The following is a 14,846-nucleotide window of genomic DNA, read 5'->3' as shown; positions in this document are numbered from 1 at the left end:
AGTTCACCACGAATAAGGAATTAACACAGGCTATCTTGAGAAGTCCAAAAATCCTGGAAAAGAATTTTCTGACTGGCCTCCCTTAAAAGTCAGATGTTCATCTCAAAATGTGAGTGAGGTGTCTTTTGGGATAATCAGCTGTGGCCAGGGGAGCAAGGCCTGTAAAAATATGGCAGCTTCCATTCAAACCACCGGACTGGGAAAAAGGAAGTATCTCCTTGAAAAGAAAATACTTTATCTACAACAGGGAAGTGCTGTAATGACACTCTTCAAATAAAATCTTTTTTCCTAAGAGGACAAGAGATGAATTTTATCCCTACAAACACATTTTTCATTATATAGTCCAATCTCATGACATTCCAAGGGACATCTTAACAAAGCCTCAGTTAAACGATATACTTTAGTGTCTATGACATGCCCACCACTGTACCAAATGTTACTGAATTTTTCCCAAATGTTACCTTAAATAAACCACCACCTGAGGTTTCATCAATTTTTGATGAAAGGTTAGCTGTTGACATGGCTGAAAAGAACATTTAAGAAGGAAAATGGAGTCAGAGACTCAAAGTAGTCATAAAAAAGTCACACAAATGGTACAATTCTTTTACTGGGCTCAAACAAACATGGACAACTCTTTTTACTTTCTAAGATTTTGTTTGTTTCTATAGTAAACAAAATGTATTTCTAAAGTTTTACACATTTGATTAACTGGAAAAAGACAATACTTCCGTCAGTTTGGAAAGACAACCTTTAAAAGAAAAAGAAGTGAATTTCCTTCTTGATGAAACGGACTAATAGAACTGTATTCCTAATCCACTTTATTTTTAAGCTATCAAATGTTCTCCTTCAAGCTGCTTTTTCTGTGTCTATTTATAGAGCCTCTTGGAAATGAATTAAAAGTCTTTGACTTCTTCATTCTGTTGAGAAACTCTTGAGAATGCTGAGAAATCTCCAGATAACCAGCATGTTTTCTCCTAGGAACAAACTTCAAAGCCTCTTCCCAGCTACCAGTATTTTTCAGACATAACAAAATACGTATCATTTGATCTAAAGTGAGATTTTTGGTACCAGTGTCCCACTGCAGATATTTATCTAATGGAAGGCATTCTGTTGCCAGCTTCAGCCGTTTTGCTTTGGCTAGGGATGTGCCTGGCTGCATATTCTTATCAACGAAAGACCCCACTATATAAATTTTGTCATGCTTGAAAGTAGTCATAACATTGGGAGAATCTGCAGTTAAATATATAATACTATCTTTTGGAAATAAATCTACATGAGACTTTTCTGTTGCTGTTAAAAGCAATTTGTCCCATTTTTCTCCATAACGTTTAACTAGCTCTTTATAGTAGGCACCACCTGTTTTAAGATTGCAGAAATAAATATGGAAAGGATCAACATTTCTTCTGTTACATCCTTCACTTTCCAGAAGTTGGGAAACAGCATTCTGCAATTCTTTTGGTTTCATATGGTCATCATAAGCCATGTCAAAAACCAAAGGCTGTCCAAACTGCATGGCCTGGGCACCTTTCCAGCCCATTGCAATGTCCATATTCCTGTCCCAAAGTCGTAGAAATAGAAAGTTTTGCTGTTTATCTTCCTTAATGGTTTCTGGTAGCTGATCTTTTTTAACTTCTTCTTTTTCTGCCTTTTTCACTTCTTTTTTTATTTGTCTGGCTTTTTTCATTTTTTCCTTAATATATAAGTATTTTAAATATTTTCTTTTTGATGACTTAGAAACACATTCCATAAGGGTTTTGAGCTCTTCTTCACTGAAGTGTTCTGGTACTTCTTTGCCAAGCAACCTCCACATCTCAACTAACTCCCTGGTAGCAGCTAGAGGATCTTCATTCTCGCTGCTTGTGACTGTTGAAACATCCTCTTCTTGCACACTAAATTTCATTGTAATTTTCCACCTATCCAACTCCAGCTCTTCAGGAGGTGGTGTATTCTCCTTATTAGGATAGGATGCAGCTGGTATTTTGGAAGACATGTATCTCTGCAGAATTGTTGAATATAAAACCCTTCTCTTCTTATGAAGGGTAAATGGCACTAAAACTCTGGCAAAAGGTCTTAAAAAGGTGATACTGACACTCATTTTGAGAACAAGTATGTAGAAAAGCCCTATAAAAAAAAGAAAAATGTAATGAAAAGTTAAAGACTGTATAAATTTGAGATATCAAAATACAATTGATTCTGAAACACGAAGTGGAATCTTAGTCCAACTTATTTGTTGCACCATTAATTTTTCTTGATTCCTTTGGCCTACAGCCTGTGATCATTCATTAGGCAAAAAGTGGAGAAAACTCTTGGGTTCTTATTTGACATAGAATTTCACTCTTGTTTTAGGCAAAAGGATACCTTGAAGATCCTACTTAGATTTGTATCTGGGGACCCAGAAGATCAATGTTACCGAATAAGAAAGTTAGGTACTATATGGCTGAGATAGCACAATATTCTTTTCCATTTTCTACTAAGCCTAAATACAGACCCAAACAAAAGCTCCTCAATAAGCAATATGAAAGACAAAGGGCAGAAACATTACAGAAAATGGCAACTAGTAAAAACCATTTAGCAGCCGCTGTGCCAGTGCCATCATGTTTTCAAAAGAGAGATTTTTTTTAAAGTTTAAAAAAAAACATTTATTTATTTGGCTGTACCAGGTCTTAGTTGCAGCATAAGGAATCTGGTTCCCTGATCAAGGATCAAACCTGGGACCCCTGTGTTAGGAGCACCAAGTCTTAGCCACTGGAGGACCAAGAAGTCCCTAGAGAGATCTTCTCATTTAAAAACAATATAAAATCTCCCTTCTCCAATATAGACTTTACTCTGCAGGAAATATGTTATTGCCAAACAAAATATCCAGAATTAGGGCAAGTGTATATATATATATATATATATATAGGCTCTACAATTTTATCCTATAGGTCTGGAAGTCCACAAAACAATGAAGATGCTTAAAGATGTCAAACTAATGCTTGACTTGAAGCAAAAAAAAAAAAAAAGGAATTCAATTTTTCACAAAATGCAACTAAAATACTTGAAAGATTCCTTCTTCCCTTGACTTCATTTACTGACACTGCATATTCCTACGCCTCTGACCTGTACACTGATGTTCAGCTCAATCCCCCACCCCCATCCACAAACACACACAAGGTGGATATGCTTCTGAGTTGTGTCCTTAGTCCTTTTTTCAATCTAAATATTTTCTCTATGAACTCTTGATATACCTCCCTGAGTTTGATCACCATGTATGAGATGACACTTCAAATGCAACAAACTGAAATCTGTCTCCCTTTCCTTCCCAATCTGCTTTTCCTTCTGTTGTTTCAGGGAGGGACAATAATATCCATCCATTTCAGCAAATGCCAGAAACTGGGAGTCATTTCATTACTGTCCCCTCTCACACCTTCCATTCCTAATTTGAGTTATAATCATTTACTTTCTAAATACTTCCTGAATCCATTCATTTCTCTTCAACTTCCTTAATTGTATCTCCTAGCTTCTAAATTTGCTCTCCCTCATCTCTAAACAATTTAGAGCTAGTGCAGATCTGATCAATACACTCATCCTCCTCAATATGTATTTTTAAACTCACTGTTGCCAGGTCAACTCTAAACTTAATATATGTGGCATATAATTTTTTTTTTCCCCCACAAAATCACCTTTTGGTTATCTCTTCAGCTACATCTCTAGCTAGATAATTTGTTACCTCAAGCGTTAGATCAACTATTCCTCCTATTGACTTCCCTCTTAGTTCAGCTGGTAAAGAGTCCGCCTGCAGTGAAGGAGTTCACCTGCAATGCAGGAGACCTGGGTTCCATTCCTGGGTTGGGAAGATCCCCTAGAGAAGGAAATGGTAACGCACTACAATATTTCTAGCCTGGGAAATCCCATGGACAGAGGAACCTGGTGGGCTACAGTCCATGGGGTCTCAAGAGTCGGGCACGATTTAGGAACTAAACCACCACCATGGTAATCAGGATAAGGGCTGTATTTATATTTTGACACTGAACCCAATGCTTCGCAGTATATAGCTCACATTTATCATTCAAGTATTTCTCAATTAAATACTCCAGGTCAATGCTTCTCTTATTTAAAACAAGTTCAGACAGCTTTTAAAGAAGAAAACATTTTACTTTAGACTCTTCGAAATATTTAAGCGAGAGTTCTCGGCCTCAATATGAAAGGTATGTATTTCCGAAAAAGTCTTGAGTTTTGTCTTTGTAACTGATAACTATTTTTAGGATACCACAGAAATACCCGCCTCCCCCCACTTTAAACGGTGAACAAGAATATCAATTTAGGCAACAACACCCTTTCGTTTCATGTATTGTACTTTGTTGATGTTGTTTAGTTGCTACCTCGTGTCTGATTCTTTTAGACCCCATGTACTGTAACTAACCCACCAGATTACTCTGTCCATGGGATTTCCCAGTCAAGAATAGTGGAGTGGGTTGCCACTTCTCAACTCATGGTTCTAACCGGGTCTCTGGCATTGCCAAGCAGATTCTTAGCTGTGCAGCCATTAAGGAAGCCCTCCAGGTATCGTTCTACTTACAGTTTATGAATTACTCGGCTTCCTTTTATCTGTGGGCCTTCCTTGCGCACAGGCTCGAGTACCTTAGGCCTCTCAATTCCTCCCACCTCGCCACACACACTGGGAGACAAGAAAGCCGCCCATACCAGCAGTGCAGAGACAATAACTCCCGCGGGTGCAAATCGCAAGGAACCCAAAAGCACCCAAGATTCTACCGTGAACTTCTGCCAAGGGACGCGCGCCGTACGTGACTCAACAGCTTGCCTAGCACTCGGCACAGTGTCCGTCGTGGACCAAAGACTCGAAGCCGGAAATCCCGTCCTTTCCTCCAGGCGCTGCCATATGACGTCACACCATTAGGGGTGCGTCTTCCGGCCTGGAAAGTAGCTCCGTGGTGCAACACAGGCTGAAAAACGCCCACTGACCTTAGAAGTACAAAGACGATTGGAACCACATTGTGAGATTTGGGGGCTGAAGCCAGGTGAGAGTGGGTAACGGATGAATGGAATATGAGAAAATGAAGTCGAGTTCAAACATTTTTATGAAAGTTGGCAGAAGCAATATTCGGTGAACTCAGCATCCGGTGTGGTGTCCAGGAAGTTTCCGTTATTTTTACTGTTATGGGGAGAGATTTGACCAACTGATCGGATTGTTAACATGGGAATAAGGAAAGAAAGGATTCAGAGGACAGTTGGAGGGGATCGCTTGTATAGGAGGAGGAAGTACCACTTCCTTTGTAACAAAAAGGGAAGAAACTTAGGGTTGGAAGCCAGTTTGTAGATATGGCAGTTGTAATTTGAGAGTTCCTATTTCTTTTTTTTTTTTTAATTTATTTTTGACTGGAAGATAGTTTCTTTACAATGTTGTGTTGGTTTCTGTCATACAATGTGAATCATTCATAAGAATACACAGATCACCTCCGTCTTGGACCTCCCTCCCCCCGACCCCACCCCACCCCTCTAGATCCTCACAGAACTCTGGGTTGAGCTCCCCGTGTTATACACCAGATTCCTACTAGCTGTCTGTTTTACATAAGATCATCTCCCTCTTGGAACTCCCTCCCCCCGACCCCACCCCACCCCTCTAGATCCTCACAGAACCCTAGGTTGAGCTCCCTGTGTTATACACCCGCTTCCCACTAGCTGTCTGTTTTACATATGGTTCAGTTCTTGTAATCTCAATGCCACTTTTTCAATTTGTCTCACCCTCGACTTCACTCACTGTGTCCATGAGTCCATTCTCTACATCTTCGTCTCTATTCTTGCTAAATGTTAGTCGCTTCAGTCGTGTCCGATTCTTTGCGACCCCATGGACTGTAGTCTGCCAGGCAAGAATACTGGAGTGGGTTGCCATTTTCTTCTCCAGGGGATCTTCCCAACCCAGGGATCGAACCTGGATTTCGTGCTTTGTGGTTAGATGCTTTACTGGCTGAGCTACCAGGGAAGTAAGATTCTCACTAAGAGTTCCCATTTCTGAAGGAGGTAGTAGTCTTCTAAGAATCTGTGGAGAGTGAAGAAAGGGAGAAGGTTTGATACTGTCGTGAATAATTAGTGACATACTAAGAGTGATGGAGAAGTTTTTCACGTATTTTGGTATAGGGAAGTCCTTCTGGCTTATCTATAGTTCTACCTGAACTTTGTGTGAACTAAAACAGCCTGAGTTATGACCTGTTGAATGCTTATACACCACATCTGCTTTAACTATTAAGGTAAAGAATGCCCTCGATCAAGATAAAGATAAATAGCTCCTTACCTATGGCATCGTTTAATAGTTTCTTGATGATGATGTTTCCTTCCCAGACACCAGGATCCTACTATCCCATTGAATTCATACTAATCTGTTTCTTTTGAAACACTGAATGATTGAACCCCTGTCATGTTTGATGTGTGTTCTTTGTTTTAATAATAAGGTTTAAAACTGTGTTGAAAACCATGCTTCATTAGAACAGATCCTTTAAGCCACTAAGAAGCTGCCTCCTAGGCCATATTCCTCATTTTGGCTCAAGTAAAACTCTTTTCTATTCCTTAGAATAGTTTAAGTATTGATTATTTGTGTCAGCAATAGAAACAGAAAGTAGAGTGACGTTTACAGGGGCTAAGACGATGGTGCTGAAAATGAAGTGTTTAGTGGTGTAAAGTTTCAGTTTTGTAAGGTGAAAAAGTTCTAGAGATCTGTTGCACAACAACACTACCAAACTTAAAAATTGTTAATATGGGAAACTTATGTTTTTCCTAAAATCACAATAAAAAAAGGAGAAAAATGAAGTGTCAGCTGACTAGGGAATGACAGTCATGTTGTTGGGCACTATTTATGATTTAATTTGGGTTTCCCTGGTGGCTCAGTCAGTCAGGAATCTTCCTACAATGCAGCAGACCTGGGTTTGATCCCTGGGTTGGAAAGATTCCCTGGAGAAGAGAATGGCAACACTCTCCAGTATTCTTGTCTGGAGAATTCCATGGACAGAGGAGCCTGGTGTGCTGCAGTCCATGGGATTGAAAAGAGTCAGGCATGACTGAGCTACTAACACACAGTCTAATTCAGTTTGTTTTTGTTCAGTCCCTAAGTCACGTCTAAATCTTTGCGACTGCATGGACTACAGCATGCCAGGCTTCCCTGTCCTTTGCTATCTCCTGGAGTTTGCTCAAACTCATGTCCATTAAATCAGTGATGCTATCCAATCATCTCATACTCTGTTGCCCCCTTCTCCTCCTGCCTTTAATCTTTGCCAGGATCAGAGTCTTTTCCAATGAGTTGGCTTTTTGCATCACGTGGCCAAAGTATTGGAGCTTCAGTTTCAGCATCAGTCCTTCCAATGAATATACAGGGTTGGTTTCCTTTAGGATTGATTCATTTGATCTCCCTGCAGTCCAGGGAGCTCTCAAGAATCTTCTCCAGCACCACAGTTTGAAAGCTCGATTCTTTTGCACTTAGCCTTCTTGATGGTCCAACTCTCACATCCATACATGACTGCAGGAAAAACCATAGCTTTTACTATACAGACCTTTGTTGGCAGAGTGATGTCTCTGCTTTTTAATACACCGTCTAGGTTTGTCATAGCTTTTCTTCCAAGGAGCAAGTTTTTAATTTCATGGCTGCAGTCACCATCCACAGTGATTTTGAAGCCCAAGAGAAGAAAATCTGTCACTCTTTCCACTTTTTCTCCTTCTGTTTGCTATGAAGTGATGAGACTACATGCCCTGATCTTTTTTGAATGTTGAGTTTTAAGCCAGCTTTTTCACTCTCCTCTTTCACCCTTATCAAGAGGCTCTTTAGTTCCTCCTCATTATTTCTGTCATTAGAGTGGTTTCATCTGCATATCTGAGATTATTGATATTTCTCTCAGCAATCTTGATTCCAGCTTGTGATTCATCTAGCCTGGCATTTTGCATGATGTACCTTGCATTTAAATTAAATAAGCAGTGTGACAATATATAGCCTTGTCATATTCCTTTCCCAGTTTTGAACCAGTTCATTGTTCCATGTCCGGATATAACTGTTGCTTTTTGACCTCATACAGGTTTCTCAGGAGGCAGGTAAGGTGGTCTGGTATTCCCATCTCTTGAAGAATTTTCCACAGTTTGTTGTGATCCACACAGTCAAAGGCTTTGGCATAGTTAATAAAGCAGAAATAAATGTTTTTCTGGAACTCTCTCACTTTTTCAATGATCCAGTGGATTTTAGCAATTTGATCTCTGGTTCCTCTGCCTTTTCTAAATCCAGCTGAACATCTGGAAGTTCACAGTTCATGTATTGTTGAAGCCTGGCTTGGAGAATTTTGGACATTACTTTACTGGTGTGTGAGATGAGTGCAATTGTGCGGTAGTTTGAGCATTCTTTGGCATTGCCTTTCTTTAGGATTGGAATGAAAACTGACCTTTTCCAGTCCTGTGGCCACTGCTGAGTTTTCTAAGTTTGCAGGCATGTTGAGTGCAGCACTTTCACAGCATCATCTTTTAGGATTTGAAATAGCTCAACTGGAATTCCATTACCTCCACTAGCTTTGTTCATAGTGATGCTTCCTAAGACTCCTTGACTTCACATTCCAGGATGTCTGGCTCTAGATGAGTGATCATACCATCGTGATTATCTTGGTCATGAAGATCTTTTTTGTACAGTTCTTCTGTGTATTCTTGCCACCTCTTCTTAATATCTTCTGCTTCTGTTAGGTCCATACCATTTCTGTCCTTTATCGAGCCCATCTTTGCATGAAATGTTCCCTTGGTATCTCTAATTTTCTTGCAGAGATCTCTAGTCTTTCCCAGTCTATTGTTTTCCTCTATTTCTTTGATCATTGAACACTGAATTCAAATGGGTATATCTTTCCTATTCTCCTTTGCTTTTTGCTTCTCTTCTTATCACAGCTATTTGTAAGGCCTCCTCAGACAACCTTTTTGCATTTCTTTTTCTTGAAGATAGTCTTGATCCCTGTTTCCTGTACAATGTCATGAACCTCCATCCATAGTTCATCAGGCACTCTATCAGATCTAGTCCCTTAAATCTATTTCTCATCTCCACTGTATAATCGTAAGGGATTTGATTTAGTCATACCTGAATGGTCTAGTGGTTTTCCCTACTTTCTTCAATTTAAGTCTGAATTTGGCAATAAGGAGTTCATGATCTGAGCCACAGTCAGCTCCCGGTCTTGTTTTTGCTGACTGTATAGAGCTTCTCCATCTTTGTCTGCAAAGAATATAATCAGTCTGATTTCGGTGTTGACCATCTGGTGATGTCCATGTGTAGAGTCTTCTCTTGTGTTGTTAGAAGAGGGTGTTTGCTATGACCAGTGCGTTCTCTTGGGAAAACTCGATTAGCCTTTGCCCTGCCTCATTCTGTACTCCAATGCCAAATTTGCCTGTTATTCCAAGTATTTCTTGACTTCCTATTTTTGCATTCCAGTCCCCTATAATGAAAAGGACATCTTTTTTGGGTGTTAGTTCTAGAAGGTCTTGTAGGTCTTCATAGACCCATCCAACATTCAGTTCAACCGTTCAGCATTACTGGTTGGGGCACAGACTTGGATTACTATGATAATTGAATGGTTTGCCTTGGAAATGAACAGAGATCATTCTGTCATCATTTAGATTGCATCCACATACTGCATTTCGGACTCTTGTTGAGTATGATGGCTACTCCATTTCTTCTAAGGGATTCTTGCCCACAGTAGTAGATATAATGGTCATCTGAGCTAAATTCACCCATTCCAGTCCATTTTAGTTGGCTGATTCCTAAAATTTCGACATTCACTCTTGCCATCTCCTGTTTGAGCACTTCCAATTTCGCCCTGATTCATGGACCTAACATTCCAGGTTTCTATGCAGTATTTACTTCCATCACCAGTCACATCCACAACTGGGTGTTCTTTTTGCTTTGCCTCTGTCTCTTCATTCTTTCTGGAGTTATTTCTCCACCTGTCTCCAGTGGCATATTGGGCATCTGCTGACCTGAGGAGTTCATCTTTCAGTGCCCTGTCTTGTTGCCTTTTCATACTGTTCATGGGGTTTTCAAGGCAAGAATACTGGTTTGCCAGACCTGCCTGTCTTGGGTGGCTCATAGTTTCATTGAGTTAGACAAGGCTGTGGTCCATGTGATCAGATTGGTTAGTGTTCTGTGATTGTGGTTTTCATTCTGTCTGCCCTCTGATGGAGAAAGATAAGAGGCTTATAGAAGCTTCCTGATGGGAAAGACTGACTGAGGGGGAAAATGGGTCTTGTTCTGATGGGCGGGGCCATGCTCAGTAAATCTTTAATCCAATTTTCTGTTGATGGGTGGTGCTGTGTTCCCTCCCTGTTAATATACTTTCACAAAGAGTGGGTGAACTGAACTGAACTGAACAGGAGAGAAAGGGGCAGGGCACAATTTTTGAAAGAATGACATGACCCAAGGTCGCAACTTAAACCAATTAGAATCAAATGGGACCAAGATGGCAGACAAGACTAGACCTTGATCCTCAATCAGCAAGCAAAATGACACACCCAGAGGTGCCATGACAGTTGCAGGGCAAAAGACCAAGGAGTGGGTGATAGCCCAAGTCCTGGAAACCTCCACTCCTTCCCCAGAATAGTTGGAATAATTCTCCCACTCATTAGCATGTGAAATTGCCTCGCCTATAAAAACCAACCGTGCTGCATTTTGCAGTGCATTTGCGCTCTGTGATGGCCCACACTCTTGTTTATGGCGTGTGTTTCTCTCTGAATCGGAATAAATCCATTTCTTACTTATCAGTTTGTCTTTCACTGAAGTCTTTCTGCAATGAGACATCATGAACCTGAGCTTTATTAGGCCCTGAAACCAAGTACCATGGGTTTTGGCCTGGTTCGAGTTCCAGCCATATGGGTTCAAGTCCCAAACTGGGTTTTGGCTGGAGTCAAGTCCCAGACATTTGGATTCAAGTCCCAATCTGAGGTAAACAGTTTCAATACCCCTACTCTACTTCTTGACTGTAAATTCCTGCCTTTGTTGTGTTTAGACTTGAGCCTGATCTTTTTTCTCTGTTGGCAGTAACCCTAATTCCAATAGTCTTGAATAAAGTCTTCTTTACTATTTTAACAAATGTTAGGTTAATTTTGTAATAGAAGCAGTCTGTGTAACAAGTCCATACAGTGAGTTACTAAGGCTCAACTTTAGATCACCATGGCTTGTCTTTTTTTTTTTTTCATGGTCACAAAATCTTAACATTTTAAGCCTAAACTTTACAGAATAAATATACTGGACCCTGTTGCCCTCAATCCTAACTTTTAGTTGCTATTTTAAATGTTTTAAATGTTGCCCTAACCACTAAAATATTAGTGGTCTTACAATGTCTGGATTATGGAAATACATATTTCTGAATTAAATGCTTCAGATCGTCTGGTGTGTGCTCTTCTGAGGGATCTTGAAACAGAATTAACTCAACTAAGCTGCTCCTGAACAGAAGCTGTGAGATAATAAATGCTGTTTTAAGTCACTAAGTTCTGGGGGTAATCTCACATGTAGCAACAGAGTATCATAGGCTGGGAGCCTTAAACAGAAAGTATTCCTCACAGGTCTAGATCTAGGAAGTCCATGATCAAGGTATCAGTAGATTCAGTGTCCAGTGAAGACCTGCTTCATAGATGGCTGTCTTCTCACTGTGTCTCATGTTGCTGCTGTTGTTCAGTTGCTAAGTTGTGTCCAACTCTTTGTAACCCCATGGACTGTAGCATCTCAGGCCACCCTGTCCTTCATTATCTCCTGGAGTTTGCTTAAATTTATGTCCATTGAGTCGGTGATGCCATCCAACCATTTCATTCTCTGTTGTCCCCTTCTCCTCCTGCCTTCAATCTTTCCCAGCCAGCATCAGTGTTTTTTTTCAGTGAGTCAGTTCTTCACATCAGGTAGCCAAAGTGTTAGAGCTTCAGATCCATCTTTCCAATGAATATTCAGGATTGATTTCATTTAGGACTGACTGGTTTGATCTCCTTGCTATCCACGGGACTCTCAAGAGTCTTCTCCAGCACCACAGTTCAAAAGGATCAATATTTCGATGTTCAGCCTTCTTTATGGTCCAACTTTCACATCCAAACATGACTACTAGAAAAACCATAGCTCTGACTATATGGACCTTTGTTGGCAAAATGATGTCTATGCTTTTTAATATGCTGTCTAGGTTTGTCATAGCTTTTCTTCCAAGGAGCAAGTGGTTTTTAATTTCATGGCTGCAGTTATAATCTGCAATAAATTTTGGAGCCCAAGGAAAGAAAACTGGTTTTTCATTTTTCACTGTTACTATTTTTTACCTGTTTGCCATGAAATGATGGTACCAGATGCCATGATTTTAGTTTCTTAAATGTTGAGTTTTAAGTCAGCTTTTCACTCTCTTCTTTCACCCTTATCAAGAGGCTCTTTAGTTATTCTTCCGCTGTCTGCCATTAGCATGGTATCGTCTCCATATTTAAGGTTGTTAATGTGGTTGTTTCACATTGCAGAAGGGAGCTTTCTGAGGTTTCTTCCATAATAGCATTAATCCTGGTAATGAGGGCTCTACCCTCATGGTGTAATCACCTCCCAAATATCCCACCTCCTAATACCATCACATTGGAGATTAAAATTTCACCATGAATTTTGGTGGGGGACACAAACATTCAGTACATAACAGAAATTATAGTGTAAACTAGGTTTAAAAAAAAAAAACACTAAGAGGAACTTCCCTGGTGGTTCAGTGATTAGGAGTCTGCTTCTGAAACTGGAGGGAAGGGGGCAGGGCACCACCTTTGAAAGAATGATATAGCCCAAGGGCACAACATAAACTGATTAGAACCAAATGGGTCCAAAATGGCAGACAAGTCAACTTGAGAAGACCTTGATCCTCTGTATAGGCTCACTGTAACACATCAGCAGGCTAAATGACACACCCAGAGGTGCCATGACAGTTCCAAGGTTGACCATCAAAGACCAAAAGTGGGTGGTAGCCTAATCTCTGGAAATCCCCACCCCTTCCCCAAAATAGTTGGAATAATCCTCGCACCATTAGCCTGTGAAATTACCCAGCCCATAAAAGCTAACCACATCACATTTCAAGGCCACTACACTGGCCCTTTGTGTTGACCCACAGTCTGTAGAGTGTGTTTCTTTCTGAATAAATCCACTTCTTACCTATCGTTTTGTCTCTTACTGAATTCTTTCTGTGATGAGAACATCAAGAACGTGAGCTTCATTAAGTCCTAAACCAGGTCTGTGACCTCAGTGGGAAGACTGTAAGTTTTGGCTGAGTTTGAATCCCAAACTGGGTTTTGGCTGGGTTCAAGTCTCAGCCATGTGGGGTCAAGTCCCAATCTGAGGTAAATGGTTTCACTTCCAGTGCAGGGGATGGGTTCAACCCCTGGTTGAGGAACTGAAATCCCACATGCTGTGTGATGTGGCCCAAAACCAACAAAAACAAACAAACAAAAAATCCCATTAGGAATTAGAACACTAGAAGAACTAGAAAGAGCTATGTACAGAAAAATTCATATGACCCATTAGATATGGCAGAGTCAGTATTTCAAATGTAACATCTAATATGGTTTCCTCTAGTACCCATGAAGGGGCAGAGCTAAAAAAAAAACCTTGTAACCTATTCCTTTATCTCTCTTTAAGACTTTCTGGAACTGCCAAAATAAAGTTTTCACCAGTAGTCCCTATCTCAGTAAATGATATTTCTCTTTTTTCTTTTTAGTAAATAGTATTGTATTTCTGTCCAACTAGTTGCTGAAGACAAAACATCTGGGAACACTCCCTTGTTATTTCCTTCTTATTCCTGACCTCCAATCACAAAATTTTGTTCATTACATGTATTAAGCATTTCTTTACACGTTAAAATCACAATGAAATATCACTTCTCCCCTGTCAGAATGGCCCTCATCAAAGAGTCTACAAATAACAAATATTGGAGAGGATGTGGAGAAAAGAGAACCCTTGTATACCGTTGGTGGGAATGCAAATTGGTGCAGCCACTGTGGAAAACAGTATGGGAGTTCCTTAAAAAGCCAAAAATAGAGTTACCATATGAGCCAACAATTCACTCCTGGGTATACATCTGGAGAAAAATGAAAACACTAATTTGAAAAGATGCATGCACCCCAGTATTCATAGCAGCACTATTTATAATAGGCAAGATGTTGAAGCAACCCAATGCCCATTGATAGATGATTAGATTAAGATGTCATATGCAAATGAAATGGAATATCACTCAGCCATAAAAAGAATGGAATATTGCAATTTGCAGCAATGTGGATGGATCTGGAGAATATTATGCTTAGTGAAATGTCAAAGACAAATTATACATGGTATCACTCATATGTTGAATCTAAAAAAATACAAATGAATGTACATACAAAAGAAACAGATTCATAGAGAAAACAAGTTTATGGCTACCAAAGCAAAGGAAGGAATAAATTATGGGTATGGGATTAACAGATACAAACTATTATAAAACAGAGAAGCAACAAGGATTTATTGTATGAAAAAGTGAAAGTTGCTCAGTTGTGTGTGACCCTTTGTGACTCCATGGATTATACAGTCCATGAAATTTTCTGAGCCAGAATACTGGAGTGGGTAGCCTTCCCCTTCTCCAGGGGATCTTCCTAATTCAGGGATCAAACACAAGTCTTCTGCATTGCAGGTGTATTCTTTACCAGCTGAGATACCAGGGAAGCCCTTTATTGTATAGCACAGGGAATTATATTCAATCTTACAATAATCTATGATGGAATATAACCGACAAAAAATGAATCATTTTGCTGTACACTTAAATACTGTAAGACATTTACACTGATTAAAAAAAAAAGCATTGAACATTTCTCAAACTAGTGCC

The 14,846-nt window shown here is 39.9% G+C and overlaps 1 protein-coding gene across 3 annotated transcripts; it reads right to left on the bottom strand.

The window, feature by feature from the left end:
• On the bottom strand, positions 590 to 4,863 carry TRMT10C (tRNA methyltransferase 10C, mitochondrial RNase P subunit). Of its 3 annotated transcripts, none has more exons than XM_005674867.2 (2): positions 4,753 to 4,863; positions 590 to 2,121 (listed from the first exon to the last, which is right to left on the bottom strand). In XM_005674867.2, exon 2 carries the CDS (start codon positions 2,093 to 2,095, stop codon positions 833 to 835), a length of 1,263 nt encoding a protein of 420 aa, XP_005674924.1. In that variant the 5' UTR covers positions 2,096 to 2,121; positions 4,753 to 4,863; the 3' UTR covers positions 590 to 832. The 3 variants fall into 3 exon arrangements, with proteins under 3 accessions (XP_005674924.1, XP_005674922.1, XP_005674923.1); XM_005674865.2 differs by having other exon boundaries at positions 4,559 to 4,860; XM_005674866.2 differs by having other exon boundaries at positions 4,684 to 4,860.

This window comes from Capra hircus, chromosome 1 (assembly GCF_001704415.2).
Source record: "Capra hircus breed San Clemente chromosome 1, ASM170441v1, whole genome shotgun sequence".
NCBI classification, from domain to species: domain Eukaryota; kingdom Metazoa; phylum Chordata; class Mammalia; order Artiodactyla; family Bovidae; genus Capra; species Capra hircus.
This window is presented reverse-complemented; position numbering and strand designations above follow the sequence as displayed.

Bases quoted from the DNA above. Each gene is read 5' to 3' on its own strand.
- TRMT10C (XM_005674867.2), bottom strand. From the start codon at position 2,095: ATGAGTGTCAGTATCACCTTTTTAAGACCTTTTGCCAGAGTTTTAGTG.